At 39.5% G+C, this 23,358-nt stretch overlaps 3 gene segments (V, D, J or C); all 3 read right to left on the bottom strand.

Moving 5' to 3' along the window:
* Positions 1-2,224: 2,224 nt before the first annotated feature.
* On the bottom strand, positions 2,225-3,799 carry LOC122222311. The segment is given in 2 exon segments: positions 2,225-3,410; positions 3,573-3,799. Coding segments are annotated over 2 exon segments (387 nt in total).
* A 4,634-nt stretch (positions 3,800-8,433) lies between these two features.
* On the bottom strand, positions 8,434-9,162 carry LOC122222304. The segment is given in 2 exon segments: positions 8,434-8,872; positions 9,060-9,162. Coding segments are annotated over 2 exon segments (489 nt in total).
* An 8,372-nt stretch (positions 9,163-17,534) lies between these two features.
* LOC122222300 lies at positions 17,535-18,893 on the bottom strand. The segment is given in 2 exon segments: positions 17,535-18,358; positions 18,467-18,893. Coding segments are annotated over 2 exon segments (672 nt in total).
* Positions 18,894-23,358: the final 4,465 nt, after the last annotated feature.

Here is a 23,358-nt window from a genome sequence, read left to right as displayed (position 1 = left end):
GCCCTGCCTCAGGCTCTGTGCTGACAGCTCAGAACCTGGAGCCTGCTTTGGATTCTGTGTTTCTCTCTCTCTCTCTCTCTCTCTCTCTCTCTCTCTCTCTCTCCCTCACCTGCTCTTTCTCTCTCTCTCTCAAAAATAAATAAACATTTAAAAAAAATTTAAAAAAAGTTACAGAACAAGGGATTTGGGTGAAGTGATGAACTCGTTCTGCATCATGATTGTATAGTGGTTAGATGAATCTATACTATGTATTAAATTTAATAGTCACAGATATAACTGTATCCAAAAATAGCCCATTTTTCTATAGAATTTCTTTAATACAATTTTAAAACACTGAGAAAAGAAAATAAGTGATGTGACTTCTATTTTTATGACTGCACTCTACCTAAGATGTATATTATTTTCTCATCTTAGAAAAGAAAGCACCAGCCATGCCAACTGTGAGAGGCAAAATAATGGACAATAAATAAATAAATAAATAAATAAATAAATAAACAAACATCAGGTGGAAAATGGAGGAGAAAAAAAAATAAACAAAAACCTTAAAGATGTGATTAAGTTAAGGATCCTCAGATGAGGAGATAATCTTGGATTATGTGGGCCTAAATATAGTCACATGTATAGTTTTAAGAGGAAGCAATGGGAGTTTTGAAGACAGGAAAAAGAGACATCAATGAAACCATGGAAGCAGAGGTTAGAGTGAAGTAGTCATAGGCCAAAAATGCAGGTAGCAACCAAAGCTGTAAGAGACAAGGACTCATGTCTCCCTAGAGTGTCTGGAGGGGGTACAGCCTTGTTAGCATCATGATATCATCCCAGTGAAATAAATTCAACTTCTGGCCTTCAGAACAATGGCAGAAAGAATTTCTGTGATAAAGCCTGTGATATACATCGTCCAGAGGCAGTGGTAACAGATCCACCATCCATAATGAAGTTTTAAAGCCTGAATGTATCTGGATCTAAGCTATGAACTGACTCTGCCCTCTGACTAGCTTTTTGTTTTCTTCTGTTGAATACATTCTCGCCTAAGTATGAGAAAGCAGTTGAACTAAGAGTAACTGCACCATCTCTCTTCTAACTTGGTTTAAGAAGAAAGAAAACAGTAAAATATAAACTGCCCTTCCCTCTGACTCCTTATCAGACTTGGAGGAAATAGACCAATCAAGAGTCGCCTTCCTTCTACTGCACAGGAGCTAGTGTATAACCATATAATCAAATAATCTAAGCTGACTAAGGTGTTGGGCTACAATACTGACCTTTCTTATTCAGATATTTTAAACCTAATTTAACCTAATGACTTTCCCTACAACAACAAACCAGTTAGCTTATAACTGACCACCATAACTCAGCCAAGAGGGATCATTCTCACCATACCAAATCACCAATTGTATCCATCTTTAGGAAGAATATGAGATGTCTTGAAAATAGCCTGCTATTGAGCAGGGGTGGGAGAATTAGGAAAATAATTATTTATGCAAATTCTTTCCTTATATTGATTCTATTTTCAACACTAAAAGAATTCCCTTTTTAAATTTTTTTTTAATGTTTATTTATTTTTTATATAACACAAGGGGAGGAAGAGTAGAGAGATATGGAGACACAGAATCCGAAGCAGGCTCCAGGCTCTGAGCTGTCAGCACAGAGCCCAACTCAGGGCTCAAACCCACAGACCATGAGATCATGACCTGAGCTGAAGTTGGTCGCCCAACCAACAGAGCCACCCAGGCACCCCACTAAAAGAATTACCTTTTAAAAACGCTGCACAAGTAATGCTTAACTCAGTCAAAATATGAAGCTAAGATAGGGAAATTTGTAGCAAGCTATCTCTACAATAAATGTTAATCTAAATGCCTTCTGCAATCCACGAAGAATACTTAGGTGAGGTGCATGATAAATATATATAATAATTTTGCCCACATATCCCAGGAATAAAGATTCCAATCATAAGGAACAATAAAAATTAAATGTCTAGGAGTAAGTTTCTTTACCTTAAAACAATGGAGCTTTATTGAAAAACACATAGATAAACAGAAGGAAATACTACGTTCTTCAATAACCAAATACAGACTTTTAGGAGTTTATTTTTCACAAGTCAACTTATAAATTTAATTTACTCACAAGCTTAAATAAAAATTCTAAATATATAGCAGAATTCACCTTTTCCTTCTTCCATTAATAAACATCTATTGATGATCAACTATGTAAAAAAAAGTTTGTTCTGTATAATAATGATTGAAAGATACAACTTTCCCTTCTAAATTATATGATTGTAGATGTGAAAAAATACTAACAAAGTTTTGAAAAGAGTCTTAATTCTCAATTCAAATTCTTGACAAATCACTTCTGCTTTTAATTTTCCTCAAATATACATAACATACATACCATCACTGGGCTCTCAAGAAAATCCTAACTCACATTTTCTCAAGAAGAAAATATTCAGAACACACAGAAAGGATTGCCACATATTGCCAGAAAGACAGAAGAGGAAAAAAATTAAAAATATTACTGTGACTTGTGAAAATCTCTCACGGAGCTATTAAAAATCAGGTGTTAGAGGAGAATGCTCAATTCAGGATATAACATTGAATGGAAAAAATCAGAATCCAAGTTACATTAGAATTTAAGAAGAGAGTAAATGAAACATTGATAATAAATTAGCTGGGTACACAATTATCAATTTCACACTTTGCTTTTTACATATTTTCTATATTTAGCACACAATGTTTTATAACAGAACAAAAGCAACATCTGCAGTACTGGAAAGATAAGAGTTGAAAGCTAATGCATGACAGGAATGTGACAATTTACCAAGAAGTTGTTTGTATGACAGGAGTCTGAACAGCAAATGTAAATCAGCTTTAAACCTGAATTGCAAAATAAAACCTTACTAACTCCCTTCAAAAATCCAATAAGCAGCAATGATTCAACAAAATGTTCTAACCCTGTCTGGGTCATCTCGATCCCAGTTGTCTTAAGTTATGCTTTAATGTCTAACACATTAGCTTCCGCCTGCAGACAAACAATAGCACAAACGATCTACTTGAAGTTCTGTGTCAAAGGACAGGGACTGCCCAGTCACAGGTTTGGGTGCAGGCAGCAGGTGTCTGGGACGCAATGTGCACTTGCTGCACAGAAGTAGACAGCTGAGTCTGCAGGCTGGGCGGCTGCGATGTGCAGGGACAGATGCTTGGCCGTCTTATTCAGTAAAACAGTGAGTCTTTGGTCTTGTTTTTTGGCCACACTTGAACGAATGTCTATAATGAGCTGGGGACCTTTTCCAAGTTCTTGCTTATACCAAGGGAAGTAGTTTGAGGCACTGTCTGAGTAACTACAGGTGATAACAGAGGTGTTTCCCTCCTGGACACTCAGGGTGGAAGGACTCTGCTCCACATTCTCTCCTCGGCTGAGCCCTGTGCAGAAAGAAAAGGTCAGAGAAAGGAGAGCAGTTCCCGCGTTATTACGCTTCAGAATTCCCCTTTTCTCCACTACCTGGAGGCAACCTGAGTAAAGCCAGTCTTGACTTCTCAAGACTATCCACTAATTACTCTGTTTCTCATAAACACTCAACTCACAGTGCAGTGGCAGCCACAAGAGCGTGATGAAAGCCCCCTCGGATGTCCTCATGGTTCCTCCCAATTACAATTACAATCACTTTCAGAATTGCCAACTCCAGCCAGCACAGCTACTTCTAGTACCGGCCCGGCCTTCTTTCCTGCATCAGTCAGAGTGGTTTCCCACGTGTCCACCAGCCAATAAGAAGACGACTGTGCTTCTGCCAGACCTGCTCATGCAGATGCTCTACCATGGACCCTCCGCCTGGTCTGCGGCAGCTCAGGTGCACCCTCCTGTGGTCACGTCTGTACTGAACTCACTGGGGAAAACCTTCTTCCCCTACACCGAGACTCTGAGGGACTCAGACGCATAATGGCAGCAATACGTCAAACAAATTACATCCTAGACCAGAGACTAGATGCACAGGAAGAATGTAAACATTAAGATTTATACCTCTGCACACTACTGAGTCACTGTTAAGTTCAAAAGAGTAGATCCTGTTGCTGTTTATTCAATGATGGGCCTCATGTACATGTTTGAAACGAGGAAGGAATCATGATTCACTGTCTTAAACAAAGAACATAGAAAACCTTCCCTTTCTGCCAAATCTACCAGCCCCATTTGTCTGTTATGGAGAAAAACTCTTCCTAAAAGGAACATGTAAGCCAAAGAATAAGTATCTCAAATGCCTCTTATCTCAGACTCTGCTCTTCTGAGCTGGTCTTGCCTGTGACCTGGCAATTTCCAGAGAAGTGACATTACCAGCAGTCAAAATGCGGAATCTTTGTCAGTTAATATGACTGTCATAAAAATGTCAATGATAAAGGAGCAGGGGGACAAGTCCATGAGTTAGGAAACATTCTGACTTGGTTATTTGTGATGGGAAATCTGACATGCTCTCAGAAATCTATTCCTATTGCTACAAGGATTTTATACTGCGAAGTATTGGGGGAAAGAATGGAAATTCTCACAATATATCGGGTTTCAGATCCAAAATATGTCACCATTTATACTATAGATGCTTTGATTGTCTGATATCAAAACGGTGCCAGGTCCAAAATGTAGTAAGTGACTCAAATCCTTAGTAGAGGTTCCTCTAACGTGTAAGCCAACTCTCCTAGCGTAGATTTCTGCTGCCTTGGCCAGTCCTCAGATTCCATACTTTGCCATTTTTCTCCCAAACTCCACTACAATGTTCCAAAGACACTGATAAAGTTCTTTAGTCCTGTAGATTTCCAGAATTATCCCTTTCTGGCAAAAATCCTTTCTCATCTACTTTAATAGTTTGATATTCTCCAATTACAATGTAATGAAGACAATCTAGGGAAGCCTAAATATTGCCATGGCTGCCCAGGGGAGTAGTACAAGTAGACTACTCATCATGAGAACGGATCCTAGGGAAATCAAGACTGCCTCACCTACATTAAGTGGAAGCCCTTTTCCTAAGGATTGTACTCACTACTCCTCTGAAATTAGGCAGAAAAAAAAATCCTGAATCACATTTCACACCTTTAAAAATTTAGGGACAACTCTGATGAAGAATCAAAATCAACATATGAACTTGTCTGTAAATATAAATTGTGTGTTTTTACATATGTAAATTTTCTCCATTCTAAGATTCTTCCTCATTTTACTCATCCATCCTCCTCCATAGGATAGAATTCCCAAAACCTTCTTTGGGTGAATTTCTCTCTTCTTGGAGACATATACTTTAAGTCAATATTTTCCCTTTTGAGTTATGTTATCCAGAACTGAACGTTACAGTATTGTTGCGACCGGCGCGACAAACACCGAGGTCAGGGTCCTGAGGGTAGGGGAATGCAAGAAAAAAGAGAGAAGAGAAAGTTTGGGAACAGGAGTGTCCCCTGGGCTGATGGCCCAAGTGACGGCTTTATTGTTGGTGTACACAATCTTTTATATCCAGACTCTTATGGGTCAGGCCATTCTAAGAATAAACAGGTTTCACATAATCGCTTCCAACCAAAACATTTAGTTCTGTGTTTCTTGTGCATTTTCTAGACGGGTCACAACAAGACCTTGTTGATAAGATTGCTAGCAAAACACAATTCCCATGTTTGTTTCTATCTGACTCGGGGTAGAAAAAGGGAGGTAGCATTACTGCCAACACCTGCAGACCACAGGCTTCAGGAATTAACTTTCTCAGCCTTGACAAGGCTTTCGTATGCCCTTGAAAGTGGGGGAATGGGAGGGGGAACCACCGGGTTGGCTAAGTCAACAGGGAACATTGCTCGACCCGGTCTCAGCCTGGCACCGGGGCCTGGCCCCCCACATTGTATGAGTATGCTCTATTTAGCATAATGTCCTATATATGAGCTGTAGCACAAGTATAATCATCTCTTGGGCAAAATTCATAGCCCCGTGATTATTTCATTGAATGTTGCCTGACTCATCATCAAAAAGTGTAGACCTAGCAAGGCTTTTTCTAATACATTCATGGATGGCCAGCTGCATGAGGATGATATTCCCCCGTAGTCTCCCAATGCAGTGATTACATTTCATAACAATGTATTAGTGATGCTCTATATTCACATTTTGCCTTCAAGAGATGTCCACCTGGGATATAAATATATCTGCTATTTTTAGGAAAGTCCTTAGAAATGCATGGAGGTGTTCAGTTGACACAATCATCCTTGGTTTTCAGCTCCAGAAACCAGTGAGGAGTAAGTAAGTTTGCAGGTAGAGTAACAGTGGCTCAGCCTGAGTTCTTTTTCCTGCCTAAAGTGTCAGATATTTACACAAGTTGCAACTCTCCATTCAGGCAATCAAACTGATTGGACCATGGCTCTCCCAGACCCAAACTGCAGAGATCTAAGTGGCTGGGCTTGCATTAGACACAATCTCTTTACCCAGCAGGATGGCCCTGCAGCAAGGAGGCAGTGGGGAGAATGCCAAAGAGAAAGTGAGGAAACTCAGTTTCTTTCTCTCCCAGCTCACTGACAACCTAATTGTTCCATAGTACCATCTTGGGTACAGCCTTTGTTTTGTAAATTGAAGTGGACTAAGCCCTTCTAAGGGCTCTTCCAGTTCTAAATTTCTTTTGTACTGTATAACAAAGCAAGTCTTTTGAGGACTGGCTGTGAGCAGTGTGGACTGATGTGAGTGTGAGGAGAAATTGCCTGAATCATGGAACCCCAAGCCCGTTTCCACAACCACATGTGATCTTGTGGGTCTGAGGTTGCTCCTAACCAATCCTAGGGCCTCTTCAGAAGCAGAGACAGAGTCTTCAGGGTAAGATCCTCTTTGGGTTTTCTTTTCTTCTGGGAGACCAAAGATGGTTCAAGGAGGATCCCAATCCTTAGGAAAAAAAATGGAATAAAATGGAACTTTACTCACTCTGTATAAAATTTACCACAGGCAGTGAGATGGGGTTGGCTCCATGGTGGATGAGCTTACTTAAACATATGTAAAGCAACAAATACTTTCTCATACAGCCTGATTGCTTTCTGGCTTCTAGTTCCCTTATTCCAGTTTAACTTGGGTGTTCAAACTTCCCAGGCAGAGCTGGCTATATAATTGGTGGTATGCAATGAAACAGATAATTTGTGGCCCCATGTTTAAAAAGAAAAAAAAATTAAACTATGTAATAAAATATAAAACTGTCTTTAAAAAAGTCAGCCTGAGTGGTTGAGTAGATTAAGCATCCAACTATCAACTTGGGCTCAGGTCATGATTTCACCGTCGAGGGTCAGAGCTTGCCTCAAGCCCCTCATTGGCACCGTGCTGGGCATAGAGCCTGCTTGGGATTCTCTCTCTCTTTCTCCCTCTGTCCCCCCTTTTTCTCTCAAAATAAACAAACTGTAAAAAAATCAAATGTATATTAATATATAAAAATATTAATATAATAAACATATACAAGTTATTAAACATACCAAACCCTAAAAAAACCCAATAATACTTTGGTAGTGTACTATAATAATATTTTTCTAGGTTGCTTTCTCCAAATTAATTATTAGGTTATCAAAATTTATACTTTTAGTAACTTCGTTTCAATCGAAATAATTGAAAACATGTCACTGCTGTTGGTAAATGTAATACTGCAAATGAAATTTTTGATAATTTTTTTTCCAATATATGAAATTTATTGTCAAATTGGTTTCCATACAACACCCAGTGCTCATCCCAAAAGGTGCCCTCCTTAATACCCATCACCCACCCTCCCCTCCCTCCCACCCCCCATCAACCCTCAGTTTCTTCTCAGTTTTTAACAGTCTCTTATGCTTTGGCTCTCTCCCACTCTAACCTCTTGATAATTTTTAATTTTGAGAAGAATATTTCTGTGGTGCAACAGATCTTAAAGACTGTTTCATATCCTATGAGAAAATTAGCATAGGTATCTGATAAATTAATGAAATATAAAGTAAATCTAGCACTGATGTTTCTAGTGGAACAATTTTTATATATATGACTTTACATACCATTCAGTTTCATGTAAATCTGAATTTAATTTTAAATTTAAATTTATACGGAAGCATTTAATTGGTTTTTCTGACATTTTCTGTAACTTTAGGACCATGTTTATGAAACTAAAATTGGCTTCATGATTTCTATACAATTCAGAATGCTTGTCTATGTATTTCATTGTGTCTTAAGTTATAAGAAAAATGAATTTCAAATTAGCTTCTGTGTTAATGAGCGGTTATTGAATCAGTTGACACTTCTCATGAAACTGTTATTCTTTTCCATTGAGGCTCTTATCTTTATCTTAACTTTCTATTTCGAAGCCTACAGATCTTTGCTTTCCCATGTGGCAGCAAGTTCCAAAACCAGAGATTCTAAACATTTTAAGAACTAACATCCCTCCAATATGCTTTAGGCAATATGCACATACACACTTTCATTTTGAAATAATTTATTGGCAAGGTTTACCGCCACCAGCTTTGAGCCTGCAAAGCCCCAGATGGTCCCAAGCACGCTGTGCAAATGCGGCTGCACAAGGAAGGCTTCCTGGTGGAGGAGCCTGGGCTGGGAGCCCAACTGCAGTTTGGGGACAGGCTGCAGAGCAGCAGGGAGCACTGTGCCTGCACCGCACACAGATAGGTGGCTGAGTCTTCCTGCTGGGAGGCCCTGATGTGCAGGCTGCTGTGCCGGTCCTTAGTGTTCACCGTGCAGTTCAACCTCCCATCCTGTTTCATCCCTGAAACTATGTAAAACAGCCGGGTGAGGCCGCCGCCCCCAGGGTTCTGTCGGAACCACTGCACGTTGTTCACCGAGCTGGAAAAATTGCACCTCAGGGTAGAGCTGGCTCCCTCCTGGAGGCTCAGGGCTGCAGGTGTCTGCTCCACGTCCATCCCTCTCACCCCTGCTTAGAAAGACAAAACCAAACACAAAAGAAGTCACTGCAGAGCCACTGAGGCAGTTTTCAAACCCATAGAGTATTCCCGGGAACACCCGCTGAGGGTGTAGACCCTGCAGGAGCTCTGTGCCAGCTCCCCCTCCACTGCGGGCTGTGAACCTCCCCCGCCCCCGTCTGGGACGCCCCCACTCACAGCAAACCTGCACCCACAGAAGCCCCAGCAGGGCTCCCCGCTGTCTCTTCATGACTCCTTGTCTAGTCGCTGACTTGCCTTCACCCCTACTCTGAAGAGTGTAGAGTCTTGGGTCCAGAGAAGTTGTGTTGTCAACAGTCACCACGTCCCAGGGAGACTGCAGAGTAATCTGTCCAAAACTGTGCTTGCCAACGTTGCAGGGAGGTAGGGACAGTATTTCCAATATATGCACTTATAAGGGCTTTTTTTTTTTTTTTCTTAAAACATGTTATGTGAGAAATTTGTGGGTTAGTGACTGAGGAAGGGTGAATGATATTTCTAGAAGAGTTAGTGTCTCAGTGAGTTACACAGAACCTTGGAAATCATAGAGAAGAGTGACCCCATTTCCCAAATTGCATAGTTAGACAGACGATGTGAGAATTCAGTGATGCGAAAATTCTGACTAAGGAAAACTATCTGATAGCATGCATTCTGTTTTGCAGAAGTAAAAATAATTTTTTGAAATCAGGAGAGTTCTAGAAACCAAGACATATAGTCACCATCTGCACAGAAAATGATTCCAAGGGCGCCTGGGTGGCTTGGTGGTAAACCGTATGACTCTTGATTTTGGGTCAGGTCATGATCTCGTGATTCATGTGTTCAAACCCAAGGTGGGCTCTTCACTGAGTGTGGAGCCTGCTTGCTATTCTCTCTCTCCCTCTCTCTAGCCCTCTAATGTTTGCACTCTCCTTCTCTCAAATTAAATAAATAAGCGTTTAATTTTTTTTTATTTCTTCCAACTAAGTATTTAAATTTTTTTTAATGTTTATTTATTTTTGACAGAGAAAGAGAGACAGTGCCTGAGCGGGGGAGGGGTAGAGAGAGAAGGAGACACAGAGCCCGAAGCAGGCTCCAGGCTCTGAGCTGTCAGCACAGAGCCCGGCGAGGGGCTGGAACTCACAAACTGCGAGATCATGACCTGAGCCGAAGTCGGACGCTCAACCGAATGAGCCACCCAGGCGCCCCAATAAATAAGCATTTAAAAAAAGAAGAAGAGGAAAATGATTCCAACCAGAATTTGGCTGGTGAAAAATAGGGTGTCTGCATAATGTCTACCCTGATTTAATTTCCACCTCTCTACCTCTCCCGTGTAACTCTTGGACACCCTGCTCACCCACACAGCTTATTTTGGCCAGGCCACACAGTACTGGTCAGAGTAAATTCTGTCATCCCCCTTTCCTTCTATTTTTGTTCTTTATTTTTTTGTTCTTTTTTTCTTCTTCTCTTCATTCTTTTTCCTCCATTCTCACCCAAGATATATAAAAAGGTAGGAAGGATATCTGGGGTATTGAAATAATTTCTAGGTCCGTGGTTCTGGGGGATTTTATTCATAACAATTTAAAAATTGAAAACACGTCAGGGGATGTTTTCTGTTAAGCTACCTCATGAGTACCCAGAAATGTTTTTATTTACTTACCGTGCTCAGACAATCATTCTCACCGTGGTTGACAGAGAAATAGCCTACAACTTTTTGCAGTTTATATGGAATGGCAACTCTGAAAATCTGAGATGAACCTTACACAAGTATGTTTGTCCATTTCCCCCCACCTTTGCTATCTATAATTTCATTGGCTTACATGTTTTCTGTTCTTTATAATTGTTCAACTCTCTTACTATTGGGGGAAAAAAAAAAAATCTTTGTTTCTTTTATAGCCTAGAGTGCCCCCTAGTGGACCAAAACAGTTCACAAAGACCACTTCAGACCAGGCAACTCAGCAGGCACAGGCCCCAGCTCCATTCTTCCATGCTTCCTCATGAAGCAGATGACCAGGAAACAAAGTAACTGCTTAGACTGAATGGGAATTAAAAGTAAACCAATCCTACTTTAAAAAAAAATTTTTTAATGTTTATTTATTTTTGAGAGAGAGAGAGCATGAGCTGGAAGTGGGGAGAGAGAGAGGAAGACAGAATCCGAAGCAGGCTCCAGGTTCTGAGCTGTCAGCCACAGAGTCCCACACCAGGTTCGAACTCACCAACTGTGAGATTATGACCTGAGCCAAAGTCGGCTGCTTAACCGACTGAGCCACCCAGGTGCCCCCAAATCCTACTTTTAAAATGGAATTTCATGGGGCGTCTGGGTGGCTCAGTGGGTTAAGCAGCCGAGTTCAGCTCAGGTCATGATCTCACAGTTAGTGGATTTGAGCCCCATATCAGGCTCTGTGCTGACAGCTCAGAGCCTGGAGCCTGCTTCAGATTCTGTGTCTCCTTCACTCTCTGCCTCTTCTCTGCTCACACTCTGTCTCTCTCTGTCTGTCTCTCTCTCTCTCTCTCAAAAATAAATGAACATTAAAAAAATTTAAAAATAATGAAATAAAATAAAATGGAATTTCATGGAAGACAATAACGTAAGACAATTTGGCAATTCTCATCTTGTGCTATTTGAGTTGTTCTACCTAGTGCAGAATAAATGCATAAACATTTGCTGAAGTTTTACCATAAATGAGGCAATTTACCAGGTGTTAAGAATATGTAAAAGAGATGAGACAGTAGGTTACAGTCTACCAGGAAGGCCATTACACATAAATAGAGTAGAGTCAAAGAGTAGGACCCTAAGAGAAGAATGAACTAAAAGCTTTATTATCACAGAGGAGGGAGAAACACTTGCATGTGGGGTGATTGGACAAAGTTTATGAAGAAGATGATTTTTCTCTTTTTTCTGCCTTTTTGATGAGAAGCATAGAGGAAAACATAAACTTTTATGATAGCTTATTACTTGTTGTTAATTTTAAGAGGAATTCATGAATGCATGAATGAAACATTACATAAAGACTAAAATCCCCTATGACTACAACTCTCAATTTTTACCTTTTCATTATTCACTAATTTGGAGTTGATGATTCCAGGTGTTTTACTGTAGATTTACACACATGTCCCAAATATAAGAATCCATAGAAAATATATAATATAGTTTTATTTACAGGTTTTTAATACAAAATGACACATACTGTGTATACCTTTCTGTAACTTGCTTTATAAACTCAATAATAGGGGTGTGTGGGTGGCTCAGTCAGTTGAGCACCCAACTCTTGATTTCGGCTCATGGGGTCGAGCCCCATTTTGGGCTCCATGCTGAGCTTGGAATCTGCTTAAGACTCTCTCTCTCTCTCTCTCTCTCTCTCTCTTCTCACCATCTGCCCTTCGCCCAGCTTGCTCTCTCTTTAAAAGGGAAGAAAGAAACTAAACTCAGTAATAAATCTTAGGGGTCTTATTATATTAACACACATATATCCTTCTGTTGCATTATTTCCATGTTAGGAATATACCACCATTTATACATCCCTTCCTCTATTGAAGAAGTATTAAGAGATTGATTTTTTTTAATCTATGAAATACACAACAACAATAAACCCTTCTGAGCATTCTTGTATATTCATATGTGCACATGTTTCTCTAGGAGCTGAAATTATGAAAAAGTGAATGAATGTGTCATGAAGCTAGTAGGTGAAAATGACTCCAGGCAGAGGGAAAGTCAGGGATGTTGTGCAGGGGGTTGGTGGTCACACATTTCCTTCTTCCCCATGCGGTTCAAGGGTCAACTATATATCAAAGTGTTAGGATGTGCCACTTACCTTAAAACTTTTTAACACAGACAATAAGATATCATATATTTGTGCCACTTGAATTAAGTTTCAACTCTAAGGAGAGGCAATGACCCTCATCAGGAAAACAAATTGCAGATGGGGGATCAGCTTACATTGTAATGGAAAGCCATGGCACAGGAAACTAAAATTCAGATATCCACATCTTGAGCAATATGTGAAACTTTACTAAATAAGAGAGCATACCATACGTTAGGTTTTTATTGGCAAATTAGGGGTATATTAAATAGCAAAATTAATGTTATGCCTGGGTCTTTTTGTCTAAGTAATCTCTACACCCAACATGGGGCTTGAACTTACAACCCTGAGATCAAGAGTCACATGCTCCACCCACTGAGCCAGCCAGGCACCCCAACATGAGTCTTTAAATAAAGGTATCTAAGATACATGTCTCGGCTAAAATGTTTTAGAGACACACTCTACTCTTGCACCAACAGAATATAAAAATCGAAGGTAGTCTGTACTTTGAAACTTTATGAATGGAATTAAAGATTTCACCCTTAACAGATCTAGTGTCCAGCCAGTGGTGGATACAGATGTGAATAAACAAAGTGTGATATATTCAGATAGTAGGATACTTAGGAAGAGGAAGTAATGAGCGACTGATACACACAAGAGCATGGGTGAATCTTGTTTAATGAAAGAAACAAGGTACAAAAGAGTCCCTACCATATGATTTCCTGGATTTAAAGTTCTAGAACCGTTAAAATAAATCTTGCTCAGGTGAATGGAGTATTGTTTCTTCAGATTGTTTTAATATTCTCTTTGCCTTTCCATCCTATTTAAAAGACAGAAAAAATCAGAAATAAGGATGGATAAGGGAGTTAATGCAAGAATATGACTAGGAATTACCATCTCCAGACACATTCTCATTAGTCAATGAATGATCATTTGTTTTAGTTAATATAACATATTGACAAAGTTGATTAGAATTTGCCTCTGTGCTATAATGAATTTTTGGTCAAATATAGACAAAATGGGAAAAATTGAAATTAAATTCACTGATAACTCAATAGTGATTCATATAATATTTCCAAAATCCCCTTTATATAATCCTTTATCATGGGAAGTTTCTCATATTTATATAATAATCACATAAAACAATAAAGAAGTCGAATCTGCTTTGACGTCTCAGGCAGAGTTGGGGAAGAGAAAATGGGGAATGCTCTCCAGCTGCTTGAGTGTCCTGGTGAATGAACAAAAGTGGTCCATTCAGGAGAGAGAAACTGCACAATAAATTGACTAGGGGAAACCTAAAAGAATTATTAACTACAACGGAATATTGGAGCAAAAAGGGAATGGCTAGTAGGAAGGAAAGAGGACTCCTACAGGAATAGGGGATGTAAAGTGTAGCCACTGCTCAGGGATACAATATGCAGGAAGAGGTTCCCATCCACTCCAGGGCTGAGACTCAGACCTTGGAGAAGACACACTTGTGGCTCACTGGATGGCAGAGAAGTCACTATGGTGCGGTAACAGTGGACCTGGCTGGAAATCCACCCTTAAGAACTTGCCAGAAAACCATCCTTTGGAATGCTGGGAAAAGATGTTCACAAGGACATATCTTATGGGAGGCACTCTTCTACAAACCCACCTAAAAATGGGGGTGCTAAGGGAAGCTGCTGTCCCCCTGGGTGCTGCTGAACACTGCCCTGCAGGAAGCTGGTGCAGGTGCTGACATGAGCTGGTCACTGGAGACGCCCCCAGGCTGCAGGAGCTTGCCAGAGGGAACACAGACAAGGAGGCAAATCCCTCTCTTCCTGCACTTGCTACTGAAAATTTTAAAGTTGTGCCAACTGGCAAAGAAAATATTTGAAGGGACCAAATCTATTTTTAAGAACAAGCAAAAGATGAATTTGGAGCTGAGAGTTAATAAATCTCCCACCCCTTTGACTACTCAGCTTCTATATGTAAACTTCTACACATATTTGAAACACATGTAACAACAAAACAATTCAATATTTTTACCTCCTTCAGGATACTGCTATCCTTCTTGGCAAGTGAAAAAAACTTCTCACCCTTTCCCCAAAATGAGGAGATGCCTGAATACAATATCATCACCATCTCTGATGATATTAATAACTCTTCAGATTCAGAGCCCCTCTAAAAAATTCTGTTACCTATAAGCTAAAGTGTAAAGTTAATTTCCAAAAGTTGTATATAAAATGAAAATGGGAAAGATAGTAGCAGGAAAGATTTAGCACATACAAGTAAGCATACATATATAACAAGAAAATACAAAATATGCAAAAGTACTATGACTTTGCCTATACTTCACATGGTGAGCTTTGAATGATGTATAGAATTGTTGAATCCATATGTTGTATATATGAAACTAATATAACATTATATGTTCATTATACTTCACTTTTTAAAAGTACTACAACTTTGGGGCGCCTGGGTGGCTCAGTCTGTTGAGCTTCCGACTTCGGCTCAGGTCACGATCTCAGGGTCTGTGAGTTTGAGCCCTGCGTCGGGCTCTGTGCTGACAGCTCAGAGCCTGGAGCCTGCTTCCAATTCTGTGTCTCCCTCTCTCTCTGCCCCTCCCCCGTTCATGCTCTGTCTCTCTCTGTCTCAAAAATAAATAAACATTAAAAAAATAAATTTAAAACTACTACAACTTTGTTTCTGTAATTGGTCACAAGGCTATAACTGACATCTATTGCTTCCTTAATCAATCTCTACTTTATATTTCCCCTGCCCTCAACCAGTTTTGTTTGGGTAACTATAGTTTTCCATTAAACTTCACCACTGAGCATGAAAGTACTAACAGGCTCCAAACATAGTATTCTTGCTTCCATTGTGTAGATGCAACCCAATATCTTCTTGTTAATCAAGATCAACCACTCCAGCCAATAGATATTTTTCTTTATGATTCAATGACTGAGAAGCTCAAAATATCCAGGAGTTATACTTATCATCCATTGAGTAGAGAGATTTTTTTTTGTCTCCTGGCAGAAGAATTCTTCCCTAAAGACTAAGATCTCCAAATCCACATAGCATAAAGTTGCCAGTATGGAAATCTCAAAGTCTGATAGTGGGTTATTAGCTGTAATAGTAAGAGAAGCCACTTCCACATCTATGTTTTGATTCCAGGGCCCATGGATTCTGGCTATGTGAAAGACAGTAATGCATAAAGTAACATAAATTTCTCTGATTTGAAGCACATGTTAATTTCTACTAACAAAGTCTCATCAGTCAGGGTGTATCTCCCAACTGGCATTGTAACTCAGTCTTCAGTAAGATATTCTGTCTTTCAATTAGGCCAGCCACTTCTGAGTGGTGAGGTATGGGGTAAGACTGGCTAATTACATGAAAAGTCAGAATTATTAGTTTGATAAAATAACTCAGGATTCCCACATTATTCTTAATATAATTCTTTATTGTAGAAAGTTCCTCATAAAAATCATATGTAACCTGGGGCGCTTGGGTGGCTCAGTCGGTTAAGCATCCAACTTCGGCTCAGGTCATGATCTCATGGCTCATGAGTTCAAGCTCCACATCGGGCTCTGTGCTGACAGCTCAGAGCCTGGAGCCTGCTTCGAATTCTGTGTCTCCCTCCCTTTCTGCCCCACCCCCACTCATGCTCTGTCTCTTTCTCTCAAAAATTAATAAACATAAAAAAATACATAATCATATAAATAAATAACTAATAATAAAAGCAGAAAGGGAGAGAGAAGGACAGGGTACTTTGATTTTTCAGGTAGAGTTAGGGTTGGGAAGGTGGGGGTATGATCTCCCAACTGCTCAGGGTCCTTGATATAAATCCTATTTTTCTTCAAACTCACTTTGAGTTCGGAATAAAAAACATTAGTAATCTCCTTCTCCTACTAATCTGAATAAAGCTCCCACCACAGTCCCTTTGGGCAATGTACTTGAGCTGACAATAGTGTCACCTGAAAATAGAGGTAGAGAGATTATGGTCCAAAAATAAAAAGGGAAGGAAGGAAGGAGAAGGACATTAAAGGAATACAAATTCCTTATTCCAGATTTTATGTCTCCAACACCAGCGTTTACTTTCCTTGTACCCTTCCAGCAATCACTCAAACACATTTATTACACATAACCATATCACCACATCCTAAAAATTACCGTTGATCTTCTGATGTATCGTTAGTGATGATCTATTTAGTCTCTCTATATTTTGAGGGCTGCTGGGCACTTTTCACACATTATAGAATAAACCAAGAAGCAGCTAGAAAGCTTCCTCTTTATCTTTCTCCCCTTTCTGCAGAGTATTTGTTATCTCTAAGACTTCAAGAACACAAGGGCCATAAAACTTCTTACACAGTTCTTTCCATCCTAACACAAAACAATTTTATACTGGGTTATAAGTTTATACTGGGTCCAGTGACACCTAGTATTCACTGCAATTCTTATCAATATTTCTAGCAGAGTTTGGCATTGTTAAAATTACTACATCATTAATTATAATGTTGTTAACATATAAGATTCAAACTCTAATATTCCAACTATGAAATCAAACAAGAACAGGAGAAAAAGCAAGAAGAAAAAAAAATGTCCATAGCTGGAAGCAGCAAAAGAGATTATATCCACAAATTTCTGGTGAAGATTTGTAGAATTTAAATTACTAAAAGAAGGGGTGCCTGGGTGGCTCAGTTGGTTGAATGTCCAACTCTTGATTTCCTCAGATCATGATCTCACACTTTGTGAGTTCCAGCCCCGCAATGGGCTCTGCACTGATAATATGGAGCCTGCTTAGCATTCTGTCTCTCCATCTCTCTGCCCCTCTCCTGTTCATGCCCCACCCCCTAAAATTAAGTAAGTAAGTAAGTAAATAAATACATTAAAATTTTTCAGAGTCCCTCTTAAATAAAGGAATTGACACTCAAAGATAATATTCTGACACATTCTGACCAACACAGTAAGATCTAGGGGGGAAAAAATTCCAAGAAGATGATCTGTGAATGATGAAAGAAACAAGCAGGCAAACTTTTCAGGGAAAGAACATGAGGAGTTCATGTTTTGTTTTCTGGGTTGGCTGACAGAAGAAATGATAAATGAAAACTCATATAGTTAACCTCTAGGCAGGCAGTCAACCTCAAGGCCAGTCTTTAAGCATCCTGGTATTATATGATCAGAACACTATCTTCTCCATCATTCTGTAATACTATTTATTATCATGTAGTTTCTACAAAGACCAAAAACCTGCTAAATTAAGTTTATCAGACATGGAGTTGTAGAATTATATAGAAATATCTGAGTCTGCTCAGCTCTATTTGCCTCATTTGGCATCATACAGCAAGAGATCTCTGATAATACCACAGGAAGAGACCGTCAGTCTCCAAAAACTCCCCTACCATGGTGGTTTGTGTTCAGCTCCCCCTGCAGTCCCAGACACTGTGTCACGCACAGCACAGAAGTACTTGGCCTCATCGCTGCCAAGGGCTCGGGATTTCCTCAGGTGGAAGGTGGTTTCATGGTTCTTAAATTCAGCCTCAAAACCTTTGATGCCTTTAACCAGGGTGTCCCCTGAAAAGTACTTCAGTAGAACCTGGAGTCCTTGGTTGGGGTGCTGCATGTACCAGAAGAGATAAGGAGTTCCACTATAGGAATAGTTGCACCTGAGCTCCAGAGGGGCTCCTTCAGAGACAGTGACATGGACATCAGGCTGCGTCACTGACTGGGCTCCGGTGTCGCCTGCAAAATCAGTGTTGTATCAGTGAAAGCAGTGCACACTTCACAATGAAAAGTCAGTATTTCCAGCTGAATCTGTAGAACTATAGACTAATATGAAATTTTACTCACGCAGGGCAAATATCCCCAGTGTTGAGATAAGCAACAGGAACATGGCCGAGCAGTAGAAAGGCAGTGGGCTCTTCTCAGGAAAATCTCCCCCTGAGCAGACAGGAAACTGGCTGAGGAAACCAAGCCCTCGGACATAAGAAGGGTGGAGAAAGTAAAGTTGGACAGGTTCCTTGCTGAGATAAAAATGCAAAAGCTGCTGAGATGAGCCTGGAGCTTTCTGATGGATGATTCTTGTCCCTGTCTCTGTCTGCAAAGAGCTCAGCCAGCTGCAGTGGGGAGGGCGTGAGCAGATGATGTTGAGCAACAAGATCTCTAGTTTGTGCAGCATCGTCCCCTGGAGGCCCCTCCAAGAACTAATTTATGTGTTCCTTCTGTTTTCTGAGGTATGAAAAGTTCTGCACAATATATTTCTTCCTTCCCAAACCTATGATGGTGTATTCTTCCTAGAGTCTATTAGAAATGAGGTGTCATATAAAAGTAGACTAATGAGTTTCACTGAGAAATCAGTTTTTAAAAAATATATCAGACTCAGAATCCAAGTTACAACACAACACTTAAAATGTTTAAGATGAATTCAATCTCCATCAAAATACCACCAGCATTTTTCGCAGAGCTACACCAAACAATACTAAAATTTGTATGGAACCACGAAAGACCCTGAATGGCCAAAGCAATCCTGAAAAAAAAAAACAAAAAAACTGGAAGCATTGCGATTCTGGATTTCAGGCTATCTTACAAAGCTGTTGTCATCAAGATAGTATGGTATTGGTACAAAAACAAACACGCAGATCAATGGAACACAACAGAATACCCAGAAATGGACCCACAACTATATGGTTAATTCATCTTCAACAAACCAGGAACGAATATCCAATTGAAAAAAAAGACAGTCTCTTCAACATATGGTGTTGGAAAACTGGAAGGCAACATGCAGAAGAATGAAACTGGACCACTTTCTTATACCATACACAAAAATAAATTCAAAATGGATGAAAGACCTAAATATGAGACAGGAAACCATCAAAATCCTAGAGGAGAATGGAGGCAGCAACCTCTTTGACTTCAGCCACAGTAACTTCTTACTAACATGTCGTCGAAGGCAAGGGAAACAAAAGGAAACGTGAACTATTGGTACTTCATCAAGATAAAAACCTGCACAGTGAAGGAAACAATCAACAAAACTAAAAGGCAGCCTCTGGAATTGGAGAAGATATTGCAAACGATACATCTGATAAAGGGTTACTATCCAAATCTATGAAGAACTTATCAAGTTCAACACTCGAAAAACAAATAACTCACTTAAGAAATGGGCAGAAGACATGAACAGACACTTTTCCAAAGAAGAAACCCAGATGGCTAACAGACACATGAAAAGATGCTCAACATTACTCATCATCAGGAAAATATAAACGAAAACTATGATGAGATACACCTCACACCTGTCCGAATGGCTAAAATTAACAACACAAGAAACAACTGATGCTGGCGAGGATGTGGAGAAAGGGGGACTCTTTTGCACTGCTGGTGGGAATGCAAACTGGTGCAGCCACTCTGGAGAACAGTATGGAGGTTTCTCAAGAAACTAAAATTAGAACTACCCTATGATCCAGCAATTGCACTGTTAGGTATTTCCCCAAAGAATACAAAAATACAGATTTGAAGGAGCACATACACAGTAATCTTTGTGCACAGTAATCTCTCCAAAATTGTGCTTGCCAACAGTGCAGGAGGTAGGGGAGATATTTCCAATACATGACTGTATAAGGTTTTTTTTTTTTTTCTTAAAACATGTTATCTAAGACATTTGTGGGTTTGTGACTGAGGAAGGATGAATGATATTTCTGGAAGAGTCAGTTTCTCAATGAATTACACATCCTTGAAGAGTGGCTCCATTCCCCAAATTGAATAGTTTGGCAGACAATGTAAAAATTCAGTTGTATAAAAATACTGATAAAGAAAAACTAGTGTATTACAGAAGTAAATACAGTTTCTTGATATCAGGAAAGTTCTAGAAACAAAGAAAGACAAAATAGAAAATGATTCCAACCAGAATTTAGTTGGTAAAAAATAGGATGTCTACAAAATGTTCACTCTGATTTAATTTCCAGCTCTGTACCTTTCCTGTGCAATTTTTGGCCCCCCTCTCACCCGCACAGCTGATTCTGGCCAGGCCCTATGTTGCCGATCAAAGTAAATATCACACTATATTTTTGTTCCTTATTTTTATCTCTTCTCTTCATTCTTGTTCACTCTACTCTCAGCCAAGATATATGAAAAGGTAGGATAGTGGGGGTATTCAAATATTTTTCTTATCAGTTGGACTAGGGAATTTTAATCATAACAGTCAAAAAATTGAAAGCAGATAATGGGATATTTTATGTTCAGTTTCCATGGTTATAATGCCCAGAAATATTCCTATCCTGGTACCTGTGCTCAAAGAATTATCTCCATCATGGATTTATAGAGCTATAGACTCTAGATGTCTGCTGAAGTTTATATGGAATGGCAGAATTGAAAACCTGAGATGAACTTTACACACTGTTCCTCTTCTGCCCACCCCAACTTTGCTATCTATATAATATGACTGGCTCGCTTGACTAACCACGGTGTCCTTCAGTAGAAGGGTAAATACACTATGGTATGTCCAAACAATGGAAACTTAGTGCTAAAAAGAAATGAGCTGTCACCTAATGTCTAAATAACTTTAAAAACAGAAGTCTAAGGAAATAAAGGTCAGCCTTAAGATTCCCACAGAATAAAGGATTTTTCAGCCAGTGGTATATGAATTAAAATATCTTTACAGTAATTTAAACTATTTAAGAAATATTTGGAAAAAAGTTTGTTTTATCAGAATGCCTTAGTCATCTAGGACTGCTGTAACAAAATACCATAGACTGTGTTGCTTAAACAACAGATATTTGTTACTCACGGTTCTGAAAGCTGGGAAGTCCAAGATCAAATTGCTGGCAGATTAGTTCCTGGTGAACTCCTTCCTTAGGGCTTATAGATGGACCCCTTCAGTTGGTGGTGAGAAGAAGCTCTCGTATCTCTTCCTCTTTTTATAAGGACACTAATCCCATCATGGAAGTCCCATTTTCATGACCCTATCTAAATCTAATTACCTCCCAAAGGCCACATCTCCTAATACCATCACACCGGGGGCTAGAGCTTCAATGTATGAATTTTGGCAGAACACATCCAGTCCATAACACAAAACATTCTGAAATTATCATTATCACTGAAGGAAATACTTATTTTCATAGGTAAAAATATAAACCAAGTTCAATCCAATTTAGCAACATAGATACACGAGTATATGGATTTACTCTAATTCTAAAAATCATTGTTTGAAATTATTAAAGAAATATGAAAAAAAAAAAAAAGAAATGAGCCATCAGACATGAAAAGATGGGAGGAAAGTTAAATGCGTATTTCTAGGTGCAAGAAGCCAATCTGAAAAGGCTGCATGCTGTTTGATACCTACTATATGACATTCTGAAAAAGACAAAACTATGGGGACAGTAAAAAGATCAGTGGTTACAGTGGGGTTACAGGGAGGAAGGGAAAAAAATTTTTAAGTAAAAGAAAGCATAACTGATAAGCAAAAATCAGAAAGCTTATAACACAGATTTGGAAGGAAATTTTTTATGTGCTCTTCTCAATTCCTCAAAAATCAACTTCCAGTTTTCTGCTAGTTTAGAAAGTGATCATTGCTTGTTATAAAGGGCCGTGGAGTGCATGGCTGTTCCGTTCCTTATGAATTTTCTCTCGCGGTCCACTTATTTTCCTTCCCTATGCGCCAATACGATCAGTACACACACACACACACACACACACACACACACACACACACACACACACGTGTGTGCATGCAGGCATACACACATGTACCAACACAGGCAACATCCTCCTCCTCAGTTACTCAAAATATTCAAAAATATGTGGGGTTTCTTTTCCCTCGGCCTTCCCGGAGGGCTCAGCACACACAGAGGTATTTCTGCACTGGGCCTCGTTTTCTTCTTTATCAAGTCTCTGACACAAGTTTGCATTTCTGCCTATACTGCTCATTCTCTAAAATTTGTTGGCATCACGGTCTGCTGATAGCTTCTTTTCTGTTTCTGTTTGGTTTTGTGGGTTTCTGCTCTGTGGGATGTTTCTACCATCTCTTGAATAGAGTTTTAGAGAAAATCAAGAGATAAATGTGTATTTTTAAACAACCATTATTTTTTCTAAGTATTTTATTTCGGGGGCACCTTGGTGGCTCAGTCGGTTAAGCGTCTGACTTCAGCTCAAGTCATGATCTCACGGTCCGTGAGTTTGAGCCCCACGTTGGGCTCTGTGCTGACAGCTCAGAGCCTGGAGCCTGCTTCAGATTCTGTGTCTCCCTCTCTCTGACCCTCCCCCATTCATGCTCTGTCTCTCTGTCTCAAAAATAAATAAACATTAAAAAAAAGTTTTTTAAAAAATTTAAAAAAAAGAAGTCATGTACCTGTAAACGTTCCACTTGAGGTGTTGAGCGCTAGATGACCCTTCATGCAAATAGCAAAGCAAACGTTTACAGACTATAAATAAACGTAGATACATAACGAAAGTAATATGAAGAAATTAATCTATAAGCAAAAGGGCAGGAGGGAACATAACAGGAAAATAAGCATAATGTTCCTTAATGGTTGCTTACACAAAGGAACATTTTTAGAATTAGGTAATGCCGAGAAACATAGATGATGCACGCTACCAGGAAATTGCTGACAAATATAATGACACATTTGCCACAATAAAGCAGCCAGTCTAACACACTGCTGTTGTCTGTGTCCATTTGTTATTTCGCCAATGCCGTTCATCCTTCGGGAACCCCTGGACCTGCTGGGGCTGGACCTCAGCACCTTCTGGTT

The sequence above is a fragment of the Panthera leo genome, chromosome B3 (assembly GCF_018350215.1).
Source record: "Panthera leo isolate Ple1 chromosome B3, P.leo_Ple1_pat1.1, whole genome shotgun sequence".
Taxonomy (NCBI): Eukaryota; Metazoa; Chordata; class Mammalia; order Carnivora; family Felidae; genus Panthera; species Panthera leo.
This window is presented reverse-complemented; position numbering and strand designations above follow the sequence as displayed.